Raw genomic sequence first — 21,022 nt, 5'->3', positions numbered from 1 at the left:
GGAGGTTCCCCACACCAAAGCAATTCTTGGACACTAGCTGTGGGTCCTACAGTTCAACTCCACTCTGACACTATTTACCCAGAGAGAGCATCAGATCCCACAGATCAAGGGCTCCATCCTGCAAGACTGTTACTTCCCCCTCAGATGCCAGTCACAGCCCAAGTCCTTCTCACCTGTGCTTCTGCCTGTGGCAGTACACTTCCAACTCTCTCTTTGGACTTCAGACACCAGTCTCAAGTCCAGGTTGTTACCTATATTTTGACCCACCGGCTATATATAGATCAGAGATTCCCATGACCCCCTCCTTGGGTTCCATTAATGTGCTAGAGCAGCTCACAGAAACTCAGGGAAACATTTTACTGACTAGGTGAGTGGCTTAGTATGAAGGGAAGTAACTCAGGGAATGTACATTTATTCCAATCAACCATCTAATGTTTTAAATTTTTTTTTTAACGTTTATTTATTTTTGAGACAGAGAGAGACAGAGCATGAACAGGGGAGGGGCAGAGAGAGAGGGAGACACAGAATCGGAAGCAGGCTCCAGGCTCTGAGCCATCAGGCCAGAGCCCAACGCTGGGCTCGAACTCATGGACCGCGAGATCGTGACCTGAGCTGAAGTCGGACGCTTAACCGACTGAGCCACCCAGGCGCCCCAACCATCTAATGTTTTAGATGGAAGCACAGGGCCAGGTGTGGGGAAAGGGAGCAGAGCTTCCATGTTCTCTCCGAGCACATGTCTCTCCAATATCCATGCATTTACCAATGTGGAAGCTTTCCAAACCCCATCCTTTTAGGGTTTTATGGAGGCTTCATTACATAGGCATGACTGATTAAATCCTGGGCCATTGTCAATGGAACCATATCTCCAGCCCCTTTACTCTCCCCAGAGGTTGGGGGTGAGACTAAAAGTTCTAACCCTGTAATCACATGATTGGATCTCCTGACAACCAGGCCTCATCTTTAGGTGGAGTCCAAAAATCACCTCATTAATGTAACAAAAGACACATTTATCACTGTCATCACTTAGGAAATTCCGAGGATTTTAGGAGCTCTGTACCAGGAATAAAAGAAGACCAAATATATATTTCTTATTATAAATCACCATATCACAGATTATTAAACACATTAAAAGCACTTGCTAGGGGCACCTGGGTGGCTCAGTCGAGTGACTTCGGCTCAGGTCATGATCTCACCGTTCATGAGTTGGAACCCTGCGTTGGGCTCTCTGCTGACAGCTCAGAGCCTGGAGCCCACTTTGGAATCTCTGTCTCCCTCTCTCTCTGCTCCTTCCCTGCTCGCACTCTGTCTCCTTCTCTCTTGAAAATAAATAAACATTAAAAAAAAAAAATTTAAAAAGTACTTGCTACCTTCTTTTCGCCTGATACTCCAAGTTTAGGATAATTTTTCTTTACAGCATCCTGACAGCACTCAGTCATTGGCAGTGTCAGGACTCAGGGGCTCAGTTTCCAGCCCTGCCTGGTAATTGCTGCCTCACCAAACACCACAGGTGAGTTGAGGGTCACATCCAAGGTAAGAAAGTAATTTGAGAGGATTTTGTGGAAGGGATCAGATAGGCACGGCTGAGATGTAAGGGAGATGATTCATTTTCAGAAATACCAAATAAAAGCTATGCTGTCTAATTAATAATAGGTTTACAACCTATTGGAAATATGTACAACCCCCCCCCCCCCCCCACCATGGAGTCCCAAACCTTTAGACACTTCACTTCCAGGTTCTTCTTCACGTCTCTTTTTTGTGGGCTTATTTTTGCTGGCTTTGCAATGAGCATGCGCCAAAGAACAAAGGGAGGAGGGACTGAAGGTCTCTACGTCACCTCAGGGAATGTACATTTGTTCCAGTCGGACTACTTTTTGCCTTACATGCGCATAAGCAACATCTGGGTAAGGCTGTAACCTCTGTAGTACTCAGCCAATAAGGAACCAGGGGAGGGACTTGCATGCTAGGAGATAAATTGTCTGTTGTAACTGCCCGGGGTGTGCCTGTCCATCAGACACCTGCTCTTACAAGAATGTTGATTAAAGCCTCACTTCACCATGCTGAGTCTCCGTGTCTCTCCTTTGATTGGGTTGATGGGCTTATTTCTAACAGGGTCTTTCTGGTGATAGCTATCAGCCCTAACAGGGCTATCTTGCCATGTTTATGTATTTTTTCTGTCACAGATTCAGCATATGTCAAAATGAACATGAGACTCTCCTGACCTTTGTCTATTTTCAGAGAAGAAAATCATACCCAATTGTGTACTGATGGAACCAGAAATATATCTAAGTGGCAGAAGTCAAAGAAGCAACAGTTAAGGTTCTCCTAAGCCATCGAGATCCACCTACTGGGGCTGAAAAATAAGCTTTTGGGGGGACACTGTGCTCCAGAGTGCTCTAGCATGCAGAGTGTTGGGCTTTAAACACTCAGGGGAGCTCTGCTTTACCCTGAATTAGACTTTTATTCAAAGTTTTTTTTTTTTTTTTTTTTTTGTTTTTTTTTTTTGAGAGAGAGAGAACGCAAGATGGGGAGAGAGGCAGAGGAACACAGAGAATCTTAAGCACTGAATTAGAGTTTTTAAGATTAATTACATGATCTATCATCATTTCCAAAACGACAGATTTGGCCCAGACAGATATGATGGATATATGTAATTGTAAAAATATGCTTAGGTTATTTGCTTCAAGATCATTTTTTGAGATCTCCTGTATTATGTTTACTCCTCACCACAATCCAGATAAGATATTATCCTCACTTTACAGATAAGAAGACTGAGGCCAAATGAGGTTAAACCATATTTCCTAAGGTCACACAGAAAGGCGTAGAGCTGGGACAGAAAGCAAGGGTTTTCTGGCACCAAAGCTTAAGCTTTTCGCATCATACCAACCTCCTCTCATAAAGCGGAGAGGGAGCTATTGACTATAAGCTTTTGAAAAGAAACACTGAAAACTTCTTATTTTTCTAGAATCCAAATGCCAGAAAGTTCAAGTTACCGGAATGTTTTATGCTGTTGTGAGAGCCAGATCACAAATGAAAAACTACCCAGGGTTCTAAATTTATTTTTTTAATGTTTATTTGTTTTTGAGAGAGAGACACACACACAGAGTGCAAGTGGGGGAGGAGCAGAAAGAGGGGGAGACACAGAATCTGAGCAGGCTCCAGGCTCTGAGCTGTCAGCACAGAGCCTGATGTGGGGCTTGAACCCATGAACCGTGAGATCATGACCTAAGCCGAAAGTCAGATGCTTAACTGACTGAATCAACCAGGTGCCCCTTCCCTCCCCCATCAGGGTTCTATTAGAAACGGAAGTTCAGGAGCACCCGGGTGGCTCATTCAGCTAAGTGACTCTTGATCTCAGCTCAGGTCTTGATCTCAGGGTCATGAGTTTGAGCCCAGCATTGAGCCCTATGTTGGGTGTGAAGCCTACTTGAAAAAAAAGTTCAGTGAATTTAAGATAATTAGCAATTTGACCACATATTCTATCCATTGGCTATATTACATGTTATCTAATAGAATGGTGGTTGATGATTTGGGACAGAGCAGCATCCTGTATCATCAGAGAAAGGATGAAGGTGCAAAGGGAATTTTTAGTATTACGTGTATTTCTAGTGCTAAAATATGTCATATCCAGATATTACTATACACAAAAAATATCTCCCATAGCACAACTAACTCAGAAGCAGAAGCTGTCTAGTTCATTTTTCACTTATTCTTTCTTCATTTGTTCATTCACCTATTCAGGTCATGTCCATAGAGTACCTACCATAGTCACCACCCTGGAGGGAATGTAAAAGTAATTATTCTACGCACAACTCACAGGTTCTGGGATGAACAGTTACTTCTTTGTCTCCAATTTATATCAGGTTAATAACATCTTCCATTTAAAATGGCTGGAAATGGACAGTTCATTAACACAGTGTCTTCAGAAAAGTACTCCTATTTGGAATTTGTGGCAGAGACTGTTGACTTTTTCTTCCACAGGAGTATTTGTCAAAGTCTATTGCCTCTTTGAAAGGAAAGTGGGGCTACATCAGTAAGAGGGTGTGAGTGAGTGATGAGCCATTTCCTGGGCATGGGCTCCTCTTCCTGAGGCCCCTCCCACTGGAGGAGCAGGAAGGTGGGCCTGAGCCATCTGACTAGACCATTCTGATAAAGACAACTCCTAAAGAATGGTAGAACAACAAAACAAGGGATGCCTAGCTGGCTCAGTTGGTAGCATGTGCAAATCTCAGGGTTGTGAGCTCGAGCCCCACGTTGGGTGTAGAGATTACTTAACAAGAAAAAAAAATTTTTTAATATGAAATTTATTGTCAAATTGGTTTCCATACAACACCCAGTGCTCATCCCAACAGGTGCCCTCCTCAATGCCCACCACCCACCCCCCATCAACCCTCACTTTATTTTCAGTTTTTAAGAGTCTCTTATGGTTTGGCTCCCTCCCTCCCTTTTTTTTTTTTTTCCTTCCCTTCCCCTCCCCCCATGGTCTTCTGTTACGTTTCTCAGGATCCACATAAGAGTGAAAACATATGGTACCTGTCTTTCTCTGTGTGACTTATTTCACTTAGCATAACACTCTCCAGTTCCATCCACGTTGCTACAAAAGGCCATATTTCATTCTTTCTCATTACCACGTAGTATTCCATTGTATATATAAGCCACATTTTCTTTATCCATTCCTCAGTTGATGGACATTTAGGCTCTTTCCATAATTTGGCTATTGTTGAGAGTGCTGCTATAAACATTGGGGTACAAGTGCCCCTATGCATCAGCACTCCTGTATCTCTTGGGTAAATTCCTAGCAGTGCTATTGCTGGGTCATAGGGTAGATGTATTTTTAATTTTTTGAGGCACCTCCACACTGTTTTCCAGAGCAGCTGCACCAGTTTGCATTCCCACCAAAAGTGCAAGAGGGTTCCCGTTTCTCCATATCCTCTCCAGCGTCTATAGTCTCCTGATTTGTTCATTTTAGCCACTCGGACTGGCATGAGGTGGTATCTCAGTGTGGTTTTGATTTGTATTTCCCTGATGAGGAGTGTCGTTGAGCAACTTTTCATGTGCCTGTTGGCCATTTGGATGTCTTCTTTAAAGAATAGCTTTATTTTGTCAACGTTTTTTTTTTTTTTTTATTTACTTTTGGGACAGAGAGAGACAGAGCATGAACGGGGGAGGGGCAGAGAGAGAGGGAGACACAGAATCGGAAACAGGCTCCAAGCTCCGAGCCATCAGCCCAGAGCCTGACGCGGGGCTCGAACTCACAGACCGCGAGATCATGACCTGGCTGAAGTCGGACGCTTAACCGACTGCGCCACCCAGGCGCCCCTGGATATCTTCTTTAGAGAAGTGTCTATGTCTTCTGCCCATTTCTTCACTGGATTATTTGTTTTTCAGGGAGAGAGAGAATCTTAAGCAGACTCCATGCCCAGCATGACTGTGAGATTATGACCTGAGTTGATATCAAGAGTTGGATGCTTAACCAACTGAGCCACCCAGGTGCCCCTTATTAGTCTTGTTTGTAAATGTTATAGAAATCAATATTTAACAATTTTTCTTAGTTGTAATTTCTAATATAGTAAATCTCCTTGGATATAAGCTAGATAAGCAAAAGCTGTTTGGGGTGTTCCATAGTTTTTAGTAATGTAAAGGGGTCTTGACATGGTTGTGCCTGGCTGGCTCCGTCGGTAGAACATGTGACTCTTGGAGTCATTGGGGGCAGAGTTTCTTAAAAAAAATTAAAAATATGGGGCACCTGGGTGGCTCAGTTGGTTGCTTAATTGATTCAGCTCTGATAGTTTGTAAGTTTGAGCCCTCAGCTGAAAGCCCTCTTCGGATCCTTTGTCCAGCCCCCTCCAACGCACTGGTTCTCCAGTTAATCTTTGTCAGTTTAATTGTCAGACCCAGCCAGAGACCCTAGGAGTGAGAAAAACTTAAAATCTGAAATTTGTTTACATTAAATCAGCAGAGCTTAAACATTTTACCTTAAGACCCCTTTCAAGTTTTACAAAAAAATTTTAAGTTTATTTATTTTGAAAGAGAAAAGTACAAATAGTTATTTAAATTTTACATGACAGAGTGGCCTTCATAAGAAAACGAAGACCCGAAGAAACAGTTAGAACTGTGTATTCTTATGCTATTTATTTTTTATTATTTTATTAAACATTTTTTAAAGATGTTTAATTTTTTTGAGAGAGAGAGAGACAGAGTCTGAGCAGGGGAGGGGCAGAGAGAGAGGGAGACACAGAATCCAAAGTAGGCTCCAGGCTCTGAGCTGTCAGCACAGAGGCCAACGAATGCTCTTCAAGCACAGGTCTGGAATCCATGAACGGTGAGATCATGACCTGAGCCAAAGTCAGACGCCCAACTGACTGAGGCACCCAGGCACCCCTTTTACGCTGTTTTTGATGGAGAGTGGACATCATGGAGGAATATGACAGGCCAAGGAGTATGAGGTAAGCATAGTAAACTGGAGGAAACTTTGAAAGGCCTGTTTGTTCTTGCCATCCCTTTGTCTTTGGAGATGAGTGCACCTCTCACCCATGGGTTTATGGCCTGTTTCAGGATAGAAGGGTGGGGGGAAGGTCAGAGTGACTTTCCTGCTTCTGCCTCTTTCTCAAGCTCCATTAAAGTATTCAATATGCCAACGTGCCTTATTTTGGGATAGCCTGTTCTTAATACCCAGTAATACCAGAAGGCACACGGAAAGGGGCTTTATTTTTATCAGTGATAATAATTTGTTAGGGTAATACTTGTACAGTCCTTTGCGGCTTTCAAATCATTTTTACACAGTCTATTTTATTTAAACCTCCTCTAACAACCCTGGATGGGGGAGCTGCCAAGTATTAGTATTAGAGAAACGAGAATTACAGGATCATGTATCTCCGCACTACCATGGCATGGTTAAGTCGAATGAATACTTACATACTGTAGTTAAATGGCTATTTTAGGCAGCAGATTCTGTTCTGTCTGGTTTCTGAGAAGCACTGAGGCAGGAAAACAAGAGAAAAGGAATTTGGGAACATCTGGACGGAAGGGTGGAAGGAGGAACACGGGATTAGGATTCAGGACAAAGCTGGGATTTAGGGATGATTGGCTCTTAGGTCGGAGATGTGAGAAACACCCGGTGCAGAAACTGCGGTTTGGGCACAACTGAGTCTGGGTAGGGGGTGACAGCTGGGCGCGGGTTTCTGGGTCCCAAGGTCCGAGCTGGGCCCACCTGTGGCCTGGGCGGGACTGAGGGAGGGGCGGGGCCTATCACCAGGTGGGCGTGACCTATGCAGGCGAGGCCAACCTGTAGGTGGGCGTGGCCGACGTAGGAGGGCCGCCGCCAACCGGGTCTGACTGGGCCGTCCGGCGCGCTTCCTGGTGTCACCCCCAGAGGGCGCCGGCCACTGAGCCGCCTGCAGAGTCGCGAGGCCGGAAGGAGCGCGGCGCCGCCCCACTCGCCCCAACCGCCGCCATGAAAGCCGTGGTGCAGCGCGTCACCCGGGCCAGCGTCACAGGTCAGTCGGGCGGGGCCGGGGCCGGGCCCGGGAGGAACCACCCCTGACCCCGCTCCCGGCTGTCCCCGGCCGCCCCCGCGAGGGTTCCCCCGCGCCGTCCCCGGGGCCCTTCCAGCCGCCAACGGCCCTGGCGAGCTCGGCCCCCGCAGCCCCAAGTCCCTGGGCCGGCTCCGGGCGTCGCCGCGGCTGCAGAGCCGTCCACGTGCCCGGCGGGCCCCGGCGCGGCCCTGGCTGCAGGGCTCCGTTTTGGGTTCACGCTAAACGCGCCTTATTATTACCGTTTTTTGTTTGTTTTGTTTTTTGTTTTTGTTTTGTTTGTTTGTTTGTTTTGGTCCTGACTACCGGGTGGCAGAATCTTTGAGCATCCCCGCGGCCCGTTCTTCGGTGGAATGTTGCACAAACAACACGTAGGCAGCATTTCCGGAGCAAGGACCCCCTCCCCCTCCCCTTTATAATGTTCTATTTTAAATTTCCTATTTTTGCCCATTGTCTAAATGTCCCAATGTTTATGGAGCTTGACTGCCAATAAAACGCACAGATATGAAGAGTTGTTCTTACGGTTGAGTTGTGACAGTTATGTACACGTGACCAGCGCCCCATAAGACAGAATGTTCCCCGCGAGGACACCTCTCACTCGCCTAACCCTGCAGGGATGGGGTCAGAATCTAAAGAATCTTGGATGAAATGTTTCTCTTTGCCACCAGTTTCTTGTGGACCAAGCCACCCGACCATTAGTCATCGCTGGATCTACTGTAGTCTAGTTTGAACATCAGGGGTGCAGATGATTAATGTATATAAGGTAGTCGTTTTAAAAACAAACCCAGTTAAAAAGATGTTAAAAAAATTAATGACTAATTTTAGATTGTCTTCTAGACTTCGGTTTGTTTTGTTTTGTTTTTGCAGAATTATAGTATTGTCTCAGTCCAAGTATTTCCAGATAGACTTTTCTTCCAGCCGAGTCTACCTACACCAAGTACATGTTCTTATGTCCATAAAAGTATAAATCTAAAAAAACCGAAGCAACAGAATCCCGTAAAGAAACAACCAAACCCAGGAAAACCATATATTTACATCAGAGGGTCTACTTTTCAACCCTGCCTAGTGATTTCTAAGTTGTTCTGTTAACTCGTTTTGGATATGGTCCTGAAATAGCAAGGAACAGAATAGCATTGGGATTTATGGGATTTTAAAACGAAGGTTTTTTGGTATTTCAGTTAATATTTAAATTCACGGAAACTGGGAAAATTAGTAGATGAGAAGATTTTTTGCCTCTTTGAGCAAAATTTTACATTCTACTCCATATGGTCATCACCAATGAGTGAAGTTTGGAGAATTTTAATCTTTTCTTACTTGAACTCTTCATTCTGCTGATCTGGAATATTGAAAACATGTGTTTTGTGAGATTTGCTAAATTGTTTGATTTTAATTTACAATTTAAATTGTATGCTCTTGTTAAAAACCAACAAACCTGGGGCGCCTGGGTGGCGCAGTCGGTTAAGCGTCCGACTTCAGCCAGGTCACGATCTCGCGGTCCGTGGGTTCGAGCCCCGCGTCAGGCTCTGGGCTGATGGCTCAGAGCCTGGAGCCTGTTTCCGATTCTGTGTCTCCCTCTCTCTCTGCCCCTCCCCCGTTCATGCTCTGTGTCTCTCTGTCCCAAAAATAAATAAAAAACGTTGAAAAAAAAAAATTAAAAAAAAAAAAAAACCAACAAACCTGCCTGTTAAACAAGTTAAGGGTATTAAAAAAAGATACAGGTATTAATTGTGGGAAGGTTTTGAATAAAGTGGAATTCTTTCTCAGTGCTGGAGGGACCTTCAAGGTAGGCAGGCCTTCTAGTTCAATTGTAATGGAAAGACATTTTCTGATTCCTTTAGAATGTGACTGGCTTCACTGAAATGTGGTTGTACATGAATGGCATTTTATTTCAGGGGTTCTAAAATGTCACTTCTGATTTTATGGTTGGGACAGACTACAGTGTTAGGATTCATATTTTATTATATGGCAGGCTCACTTAATGAGATTGGTCAAGCACATTTTGATGCCTTAGCATGGTTATTGTGATAATCTAATTTTAAAAGCTTTATTATGGAACACTTCAAATGTATTTGTTTGGTTACACAGGCAGGAAAGTGTGGTAACCATGTCCCATTCCTCAGCTTCAGCAGCTAAAATTTGAATAGAATCATGTTGGGAAGAGGTTCTGAAATGCGTTTGAGTGAATGAGTTAATTTGAGAGCTTGTGAATTCTTCTCAAAGAAGTGGTCAGAGGTGATGCCAGTATACATGGGAAATTGACCAAAGATCTCAGGTCTTTTCTAGTCCTGTGATCTGTTGCCTAAAATGGCGATTCTCAAGTTTTTTTCCCTTGAAAATCCATTTGCCTATAATAAAAGATCCTTTTGAACCTTCTGGTTCTTCTACTTGTCGCTGGAGGTGGGGAGCAAAACTACTCTAGCATAAGAGAGCAGCTAACTGTGTCATATACAGGCTTTGGGGCATAATTTGTTTCTTATTAAAACAATAATACATTATAAAAATGTTGAAACTCCTCAGATAGTGATTTGAATCACTTTAAATACTGATTCTGCTTTTGAGAATCTATTCTAAGAAGAGAATCCTAATTATAGGAAAAGATTTAGAGGAATGAATAGCAGAGCATGGAGCATTCTTAGAGGGCAGTGAAACTACTCTATGATAATGTAAGGTGGATACATGTCATTATATATTTGTCCAACAAATCTATAGAATATCACATCAAGAGTGAACCCTAATGTAAACTATGGACTTTGAATGATAATGTTGTGCCAGTGCAGGTTCATCAATTGTAAGGAATGTTCCCCTTCCGTGGGGGATGTTGACAATGGGGAAGCTATGCATTATGGGGGCAGTGAGTATAGGGGAATCTGTATACCTTTGCTCAATTTTGTTGTGAACCTAAAACTGCTTTAAATTGTAAAATGTAAAGTCTAGTATTCAAAGATTTTCACCACAGTGTTATTTATTGAAGTGAGAATTTTGAAACAAGCCATATATCCAGCCAAATGAGATGGTTAGTTGGTCCATTGGATGGAATGCAACTGTTCGACTTGATGGGATGCAACTATTAAAAGATGTTTAGGAAAATCTTATAACATGAAAAAATCCTTATGCAATGTTAAGAGAAAAGGTGGAACACAAAAATTTATGTATGTTATTGCAGTAATTGAAAACAAATATAAAGTAAAACGTATGAATAGAGAAAATATCAAAGGGAAATTATTGAAATATTGAAACGCTTGTCTTTGGGTGTTCTTTTGTCCTTCCTGTTTCTTATATTTTCCAAATTTTCTATGTTGTGTATGCATTAGTTTAATGGTGGATATAACTCAATAACCATTCTTTTTAAGCTTTTAAAACATACTATGGGGAAAATTTGAAAAATATTTTGATATTGTAAGAAAATAATACTGATTTATTTGAAGCACAAATAAAGCTTGATTGTGTTCTAAAGCAACAAGTCAGCCACCCCAGTTTTTTACTGCTTATTTCAGGTAGATTATTCCTGTTTCAGCTTCTGAGTCATTGGCTCAAAGGACAGTAAATCATTCATAGTCCATTGTAAGAAAAGTAGCACAGAAGAAAATTTTTTTCAGCATAAAAAGAAGAGAAATTAAGCTTTACTGATACTTGGTTTGGAATGGGTTGATGCTGATGCTTCCCTGGGGTCTGCATAGCAGGTGATTCCTTGTCAGGGTGAAGGAAGGGGGGGGGTTCTCATTCTTTCCTTAACTTGTTGGATATTATAACATGTTACAGTGTATGATGCCTTTTCATGTATATTTATAGATATTATTATCTAGCAGACGCAAACAAGAAAATGGCAGAGTTGACCCTTCTCCCGATTGGAATGTTAGGTTAATAGATGGTAAAATAACAAGATGTCAGTAACATGATGAGATTTGGCAAAAAGTTGGCCAAAAATATGGTCAGTTATGAAGATTAACATTTGAAATATGGATTTAGGTTCACTGTAACAATGATGGATCTTAGCCTAAGAACTGAACCAGCACTGAGATACTGCCTAATGGTGGTAGAGCTATGCATTTGACTATAAATACATACACAAATGTTTGGAATAAATGTTTAGAGATTTGTTTTTTTGTGGATGAGGTACATGATTGAAAGGGATTTGGAGGTCATTGGCTTAGAATACAAACTTGAGTACTAAACTAGGACATAATAGAAGTTTGCTGACTTGAAGCTTAACTTTTAAACTATGGTTTTTGTATATATTTATCTTCTTGCAGTAAGTAGAAAAATTCTTTTTCTGACATAAATGTTTATTATTTTGTACTATCTGTATATTATGTACCATATTTGCTAATTCTGAAGAAAAGCAAGCATCTCCTTTCAGAGAATTAGTGCAGCTGGGCTGGATTCCCTGGGGAGGAAAACTCTTGTGTTTTTACAGATAGGCAAACTTTATCATAGAAAGTTTGAGGTATCCTGCCCAAGGTAACAGAAGAAAATGTGGCCCTAAAAGTTAGCTTAATGGTTGTTAACAGCTCGTTCATTTCAGATATAAAATCAGAAAGGACCTAAATCTTGATAGTCTTACTGCATTTATGAAACTCATTTTTCAATACCCACTGACTTTACCAAAGAAGTTCTAAGAAGTATGTGTGATGTTTAAACATTCTTGTGGTTACTTAAAAGTTCATCATGGCACCTGTTTGGTTCTGAGTTTCTTTCCTCTTTTGTTTCCTTTCTAGTTGGAGGAGAGCAAATAAGTGCAATTGGACGGGGAATCTGTGTGTTGCTGGGTATTTCTCTGGAAGATACACAGAAGGAACTGGAGCACATGTAAGAGGCGGATTTCTAAGTCATTTCTGTTTGAATGGGATATGTACTGGATATATCTGTAGCTCTGTATTTCTACCTGCCTAGCTATCTGAATTATGTATATACATACACTGGGAACTTCCATGATATTTTGTTCCTGTGAAGTGAGCCCCTGTTACTTTTTTTGTCTGTCCTGTTTGATGTAATGTGGTTATCTCTGTGTTTCAGATGAGGGGGCCAAGGAAGAGTAATTTGTCAGATGATACCCACCAAGTCAGCAGCAGAGCTGAATCCAACAGCCTTGGTCCCTATTTGCTGCTATATCCATGAACCATTCTCTTAATGCAAAACGGAACTTGTTTTCTTATGAATGATTTCTGTTTCCAGTTTGAGCAATATGATCTGGGCACCATTTATCCATTTAAAAAATGTCCAGTTGTTCATCGTACACATAGGATCTGGAGCTCTGATAGTTCACTGACTTGCCTAAGATCATGAAATGTATTTAGCAAAAAGCCTGAATTCAAATTAGAATCTATGCTACGTGGGGCGCCTGGGTGGCTCAGTCGGTTAAGTGTTTGACTTCGGCTCAGGTCATGATCTCGCCATTGATGGGTTCAAGCCCCATGTCAGGCTCTGTGCTGACAGCTCAGAGCCTGGAGCCTGTTTCGGATTCTGTCTCTCTTTCTCTCTGCCCCTCCCCTGCTCATGCTCTGTCTCTCTATCTCTCGAAAATAAATAAACATTAGAAAAAAATTAAAAAAAAAAAAAAAAAAAGAATCATCTAGGCTACCTGACTTGGAAGCTGGTGCTCTTTTTACTGAGGTAGAGGAGTTTGTCGTTATGTTCTTTTTCAACAGGTGACACTTTGGGGGTATGGAGTGTGTTGGGGGCTTATGATTCTTCAGGTTTCTCTAACCACTGTTTTCCTGCTTAGGGTCAGAAAGATTTTAAACCTGCGTGTGTTTGAGGATGAGAGTGGGAAACACTGGTCGAAGAGTGTGATGGACAAACAGTATGAGGTGCTGTGCATCAGCCAGTTCACCCTCCAGTGCGTGCTCAAGGGGAACAAGCCTGACTTTCACCTGGCAATGCCCACAGAGCAGGCAGAAAGCTTCTACAACAGCTTCCTGGAGCAGCTGCGCAAGACCTACAGGCCGGAGCTCATCAAAGGTAGGCAGAAGGGTGAGCCGCCCAAGAGGAGAGTCTCTGGCACACTTCTAGGCAGGTCGAAAAGAGAATCTGCGATTATGGCATCTCTTTTTCCAGAAAGTTTGTTGTTTGTGCTTATCACTTAAAACAACGTAGTGGCTGCTGCTACTGCTGTTGTGGTAGGAGTTCTCTGAATGCCACGGATACTGTTTACTCTTTTTCATTCTTTCTTTATTTTTTTAATGTTTATTTATTTATTTTGGGAGAGAGAGACTGTGAGTGCCTGCATGTGTGAGGGAGGGGCAGAGAGAGGGAGAGAGAGAATTCCAAGCAGGCTCCTTGCTGTCAGTGCAGAGCCCCATTAGGGACGTGATTCCACGAACTGCAAGATCATGACCTGAGCCAAAATCAAGAGGCAATACTTCACCAGCTGAGTCACCCAGGCACCCCACCCTTTTTCATTCTTCTGTTCACATTTGAAATATTTAGTAACCCAGAAGTGTGTTTGATATAGTGGTGTTTAATTTTGCTTGCTTATGATGTCTGACAGAGAAGACAATGCAGGTACAAATGTGAGTCAAGTGGCATTTTATTTAAAAATTTTTTTAATTACTTATTTTTGAGAGAGAGAGAGAGAGAGAGAAAGAGAAAGAGCATGAGTGAGGGAGAAGCAGGGAGAGACAGAGACACAGAATCTGAAGCAGGCTTCAGACTCTGAGCTGTCAGCATAGAGCCCCGTGTGGGGCTCAAATCCATGAACTGTGAGATCATGACCTGAGCCGAAGTCAGACGATTAACTGACTGAGCCACCCAGGCGCCCTATAGCCATGTGTCATTTTAAATTTCTAGTAGCCATATTAAAAGAAAGTAAAAAGAAACAAGTGAAGTTAATTTTATTTAGTTTTATTTACTTATTTATTTAAAAGTTTATTTACTTATTTTGAGAGAGAGAGAGAGAGAGAGAAAGAACATGAGCAGGGAAGGGGCAGAGAGAGAAGAGAATCCCAAGCAGGCTCCACACTTGTCAGCACAGAGTCCAATGTGGGACTTGAAATTATGAACCGGGAGATCATGACCTGAGCTGATGTCAAGAGTCAGATGCTTAACTGACTGAACCACCCAGGCGTCCCTGAAATTAATTTTAAAAGTATATTTTATTTAACTCAGTATATCCAAAATAGTATGATTTCACCTTTTAATCAATATAAAAAGTTATTGAGATAATTTTCATTCTTTTTTTTGTGCTAAAGTCATCTAAATCTGGTGTGTAGTTTATACATATAGCCCATCTAAATTTGGACCAGCCACATTTCAAATACCCAATAGCTGTGTGTGTGTAATGGCTATCATATTGGATAGTGAAGGTTTAGGTCTTTACTTAACTGTTTATTGGAAGGAATGCCAACCTAGTTTGAGATTTAGTCTAGAAAATGCCTTGCTCTAGTGGTCTTGGTTTACGGGAGAATTATGAATCTGAAATTATGTGTCTTTTTAAAAAGGGGACCATTCATTTCTAGTCTGTTTTCAGGTTTCTGGAGGGCACATTGCATTTAATACCATCATGTTTTGTCTTTTTCTTCAGTTATTAGAATGTTTAGCCTCCTTTTGTAATACATCTCAGTGTGAGACTTTCCTAAGAATGTCTCAATATCTAATTACAATTTCTTTTGCTGCCATCATACCCTTTTATAGACATCTAAGAGTTGTTAACAGTTAACTCTGTGGTATCTCCTATACTTTGACTTTCTCTGGAAGAAACAAACCCTGATCCCTTATTTATTGTATCTGTTTTCAGCCATAAGTAAGAAAAGTTACTGCCTAATTTTGAAGCTCTGTAGCAAAGCCCCACATTGAGGATTATCAGCTCATCAGATTACTTACGTTTAGAAGAGTGATATTCCTATTCCTCTTTGGCATTTCCTTTTATCTTATTTCTCCTCTTACTTGTGTAAGGTGTCTCTTTGCCATGATCAGGACATCCCTGCCTTAAATCCCACTCTTTACTTGGGTCCTGGTTGAATGGAATGTATTTGCCTCTTCTGGAAATAATCCAAGTTTAGAGCTCCATTCACAAGTCTGGTCATGGATGTCTCCAGTGTTTTCTCCCACCCTGTGTCAACGGGGTTCCTTCTGCATGGCCTTGCTGCAGACATACTTCTTCCCAAAATTCAGTAGTTAAGTCAAGTCTTATGAATACTTATTTTTCTTTGCTGAGCTGGGGATTAAATGCTGTCATCATTGTCTCTGATTGGTATTTGTAGAATCATCCCATTGCTCAGTAATCTCAGACAAATTTTGGAACACCCTGAAGTCCCTTGAAAGGACGAGCACAAGGAATACCGTAAGAGTGTAAGTGAAGGCATTTTAGGTGGCGGAACACTGGTGCTTGTTAAGGAATGCTCAAGTGAAAACAAATGAGCATTCACCTGAGTCCTTAAAGAGGAGTGTTTTGTGTAGTATTAGGTGTTTTGTTTTCCTGTTACTTTTTTAATAAAGTTTACTTACTTATTTTGAGAGAGACAGAGAGCACATGCACGCTGCATGAGTCGGAGAAGGGCAGAAAGACAGGGAGAGAGAGAATCCAAAGCAGACTCTGCACTGTCAGCATGGAGCTGATGTGGGGCTCGAACTCATGAACTGTGAGATTATGACCTTGAGCTGAAATCAAGAGTTGGGCACTTAACCAACTGAGCCACCCAGGCACCCATGTGCCTTTTACTTTTTGAAATGATGTGTATTTTGTCCAGGTAATTCTGTGAAGTGCCTGAAGCAGTGTACTGTTAACAATATAATTTTATAATGGGTCACAGTTTAAGTTTGTGGGGATATGATATATCTGATCGTTTTGATGAAAAATTGATGTGATTTATACAAAAAGTTTTAATCAATTTATTTCCAAGTCCTTCGGGCTTTCAGAAACAACTACAGTGATATCAGTAGGGTCTCTCTTGTTCTTTCAGCTTTTTATCTCTTTTGTGGTCTTTCATGGAACAAGACGCAAGAGAGCATGTTGTACACACTTGCTATGTTTTGGTTAATTTTGAGTTTTTGGCTTCCAGCTCCAGTATGGAAAGCCCCCCCCCCCCCCCCCCCCCCCCCCCCCCCCGAGAGCTGAAGGGATGTTGGAACACAAACAAATTGCTAATGAATACATTTTATTTCTTTTTTTCTTTTAAAGTTTATTTTATTTAAAATAAAGAGAGCACAAGTGGGGGAGGGGAGAGAGAGAGGTGAGACACAGAATCTGAAGCAGGCTCCAGGCTCTGAGCTATCAGTGCAGAGCCTGATGTGGGGCTCAAACCCACAAACCGTGAGATCATGACCTGAGCTGAAGTCGGATGCTTATCCGACTAAGCCACCCAGGAGCCCCTATATTTTCTTTATTTTAGGATTCTCAGGGCCGCTTCAGCAATTTTAAGACTTAAAGTAGTTTAATTTGTTTTTTGGAAAAAATTAAAATTTTTTTTCTAGTTTTACTGAGATACAATTGACATATGTTAGTTTTAGCATTAGTTTTAGTTGTACCACATGATTTGATATGTGGGTATATTGTGAAATGATCACTAATGTTAGTTCAGTTAATGTTCATCGTTCATCATCTCACATAGTTACAGTTTTACTTTTCTTGTGATAAGAACTTTTTTTTTTTTTTTTAACTTTATTTATTTGGGTTACCTGGGTGGCTCAGTCAGTTAAGTGTCGCATTTGATTTCCCCTCAGGTCATGATCTAATGGTTTGTGAGATCGAGCCCTATGTTGGGGTCTGCATTGACTGCGTGGAACCTGCTTGGGATATTCATTCATTCATTCATTCATTCTCTCTCTCTCTCTCTCTCTCTTTCTCTCTTTCTCTCTCTTTCTCTCTCTCCCCCTTTCTCTCTCTTCCCCCCTCCCCCCCCACCGCTTGCACACATGCATGCATGCTCTCTCTCAAAAATAAGTAATTCAACCAGAACAAAGTTTATTTATTTATTTTTGAGGGGGGTGGTGGGAGCGTCAGTAGGAGAAGAAGGAGAGAGAATCGCAAGCAGGCTCAGTACTGTCAGTACAGAGCCCAACTTGGGATTTGAACTCACGAACTGTGAGATCATGACCTGAGCCAAGATCAAGAGTGGGATGCTTAACCAGCCACCCAGGCGCCCCTGTGATGAGAACTTTTAAGATCTACTCTCCTAGCAACTTTCAAATATGTGATACAGTATTGTTAACTTTGGTCATTATGCCATATCTTATATCCCAGAATTTATTTATCTTACAATTGGAAGTTTGAACCTTTTGACCAGCTTCATCCATTTTACCCACTCTCCACCCCCTGCCTCTGGCAACCACCAATCTGTTCTCTGTATCCATGAGCTTGGTTTTTTAGACTCCGTGTATAAGTGAGATTGTATAGTATTTGTCTTTTTCTGTCTGATTGAAAGCCCTTAATGTCCATCCATGTTCTTGCAAATGGCAGGATTTCCTTCTTTTCTTATGGCTGAATAGTATTCTATTGTGTATATATATCACATCCTTTTTTAAAATGGCTTTGTTATTATTCTTAATTTTTTTTTTTTTTTTTCAGAGAGAGCATACGAGCAGGGGAGGGGCAGAGGGAGAGAGAGAATCTAGAGCAGGCTCCACTCTCAGCACGGAGCCTGATGCAGGGCTCGATCCCACGACCCTGGGATCATGACCTGAGCTGAAATCAAGAGTCAGCGGCTCAACCAACTGAGCCACCCAGGCCCCCCCCCCCCCCACCTCCCTCCCCAGACCACATCTTTTTTATGCTTTCATCTATCAGTAGACACTTAGGTTGCTTTCATGTGTTGGCTGTTGATTTAGTTAGATTTAGCATTTATTTTCACTTCCTTCCTCTTCAGTGATTGAACTTTATTTTAAATTTTATTGTTTCTCTTACTTTTTAAGGATCGAATAGAGGGAAGATTGTCCCTCCCACCCAGTGCTCATACCCAGTGCTCATGTGCTTTCAGGCATTTCCTCACCAGCCACAACTCTTCCACTTGGACCCCCGCCCACTTGGACCCCCGCCAGTCTTAAATGAAACAGGGTTTATTGCTATATGACTGAAGAATGCAGAGGTATGATGAGTTCAGGTTCAGCTTGCACTGCATTCCTTCTGTCATTGCTGTAACTTTCTCTGGGATTCACTGAGCCCTGCTTTCTCCCATGTGTGTTAGCTTTGTCTTCAGGCTGGCCTTCTGCAGGATGGCTATGATGATTGCAGTCTTCACAACTTACCATCCCAAGGAGAACGAGCCTTTGTCTCTTCATGTCAAGCAGAAGTCCTGAAGGTCACTTTGGGCCAGCGTAGGTTGTATGTCAACTCTAAACCAATATGGGATGGACTGCATGGCTCAGCTTATGTCATATGTTTCGTGGCCTATGGAGTTGACTTCCCGAGGACCACCGGAGTCACAGTGGAGGTCTGGGGCTCTTGGGAAGGGGGATGGAAGAAGTGGCTCTTGGAAGGCTGCTGAAAGTGCCATTGTATATCCTTCAGTTGCTTTTTTGGTAGCTGTGGGGAGGTGGGATAAATAGAAGGGGTGTGGGCAAGAGGAGTAGGCAGTCCTAGCAGTGGGGATAGAAGGGATGGAGAGGGGACTGTCATAGATGTGTGTGCAATTAATGAGGGTGTCCTTTTCACCTGTGTCTCTTTTCTGGGCACCTGGGAGGGAGAGGCTAGTGGCATAATTACCCCAAATGGCTCTTTGAGGCCTGCTCTGCCCCAGTTGGCCTTGAGTTGGTCCTTGAAAACCAGGCTGACCCACCACACCTACATGACCAGAATTCTCAGCACCTTTGGCCTGTTTGGGTGTAGTCTGTTTGGAACCCCCTTTGCTTTTGCTGTGGCACACCCCCACTCTGCTCTCATTTGGCTGGCCCCCTGACCCTTTGGCTTTGTGAGGGCATCTCCTCTTCTCAAGAACTTGCCTACCTTGCCTTCTGCTCCTGTTAGCTATTGCTGCATAACACACCACCCCAAAATTCAGTGGCTTAAAAATAACCATTCTGTCTTCCTTTTGTGGGTCAGAAATTGAGGAGGGGCTTGGCTGGGCACTTGTCTCTGATCCATTTAGTATTAGCTGGGGCTGGGGGATCTACTTCTAAGATGGCCTGTGTGCATCTTGCTCCTCCCCTCCTCCCACCTTATCTTACCTCCAGGGTCTCCCCCCATCACTTGGGCTTCTCATAACCTGGTAGCCACAGGGTAGTTTGTTTTCTTTCTTTCTCTTTCTTTCTTTCTTTCTTTCTTTCTTTCTTTCTTTCTTTCTAAGTTTATTTACTTTTTTTGAGAGAGAGTGCACGTGAGCAGGTAGGGGAGGGGCAGAGAGAAGGAGAGAGAGAGAATCCTAAGCAAGCTCTGCACTGTCAGCACAGAGATGTACAGGGGGCTTGAACTCACGAATCGTGAGATCATGACTGGAGCCAAAGTCAAGAGTTGGATGCTCAACCAACTGAGCCATCCAGGCGCCCCAGGGTGATTGGATTTCTAACATTGTAGCTGGCTTCTCCCACTACAAGCACTCCAGGAGCAGGTGTTTCAACAGACAGGAGATGAAAGTGCCAGCCCCCTGAGGCCAGGCCCGGAAAGGGGTGCAGCATCAGTTCTGCCATATGCTATTGGCCAAAGCAGTCTCATAGCCCATCCAGATTCCAGGAGAGGGATGTAGACCCACCTTGCAATAGAAGGAATGTCAGAGTTTGTGGCCATTTTTAATCCTGCACAGTTCATAACTCTGGTGCTTTCAAAGGGTTTTTCCTGTTCTCTGGCTCTTCTTCCGTAATTGCTTTAGGGGTGATAAACCTAATGCATACATTCATCAGTTTTTGCCCTCTACTGCAGGATGAGCCAGAGGTTAAGGGTGCTTTATTGGACACTCAGACTGATTGAGTGGACCCAGGAAACTGGTTTCAAATGTGCCCCTCAGCAGCCCCTCGGGAATCCCCATCCTTCAGATGGGCGCTGAAAGTGGTGTTCAGTGGGAGGCATTAAATGCTCCTAAAGTTGAGTATTGAGCATGCATTGCTTTTATAGTTAGGAAAAAGTAAGTGTTATACCAAAATGGAATAATTGAAAAGAGAGATCTCTGCTCTCAAGATCTCTGTTTCTTGTTCCAACTCTGAGACATTTGTAATGGGCCTAGGAAAGCAATCACCTGCAGGCTTCGTTGAGCAAATCCAAAGCTACCATGACATTAAAAAGAGCTACCTGTGTATTCTCTGTGGGGACTGATCTGTTGTGGGCTGCAAAGGGCTAGAGAAACGTTGAACGACATTTCAGGAGTGCAGCAGCTTTGTGATTGCCTCAGCTCTGTTCACTCCGTGGGGCATCCATTATGTCCAGGTCTCCTAAAGGTTCGTAATGCAAAGAGAAAGCACAGGAGGAGGAAGCCCACATCTAGTGTTTGCGTGTGGTTATTGTTTAATTTAGTTTATAGATTTGTTTAATTTTCTACTCTTTTTACTGCATAAAGCACGTTAGCAGCCTGAGTGAGCTTTCAGTGGAAGCCTGTTTTGTATACTTTGGCAAGGGCTGTGATGCCAGAGGCATT

The 21,022-nt window shown here is 42.7% G+C and overlaps 1 protein-coding gene across 3 annotated transcripts in view; it reads left to right on the top strand.

The window, feature by feature from the left end:
* The first annotated feature begins 7,335 nt into the window (after positions 1 to 7,335).
* DTD1 (D-aminoacyl-tRNA deacylase 1) overlaps positions 7,336 to 21,022 on the top strand; it is a 197,628-nt gene continuing 183,941 nt past the window's right edge. For all 3 annotated transcript variants that reach the window (XR_015249336.1, XM_025932306.2, XM_086701593.1), the window contains exons 1-3: positions 7,336 to 7,493; positions 12,245 to 12,335; positions 13,252 to 13,487. Coding sequence is in view for 2 of the 3 variants with exons in the window: in XM_025932306.2 (XP_025788091.1) it covers positions 7,451 to 7,493; positions 12,245 to 12,335; positions 13,252 to 13,487 (370 nt within the window). In the remaining variant the exon portion in view is untranslated. The remainder of the gene's footprint in view (positions 7,494 to 12,244; positions 12,336 to 13,251; positions 13,488 to 21,022) is intronic.

The sequence above is a fragment of the Puma concolor genome, chromosome A3, assembly GCF_028749965.1.
Source record: "Puma concolor isolate L17-30 chromosome A3, mPumCon1.1.hap2, whole genome shotgun sequence".
Classification (NCBI taxonomy): domain Eukaryota; kingdom Metazoa; phylum Chordata; class Mammalia; order Carnivora; family Felidae; genus Puma; species Puma concolor.
This window is presented reverse-complemented; position numbering and strand designations above follow the sequence as displayed.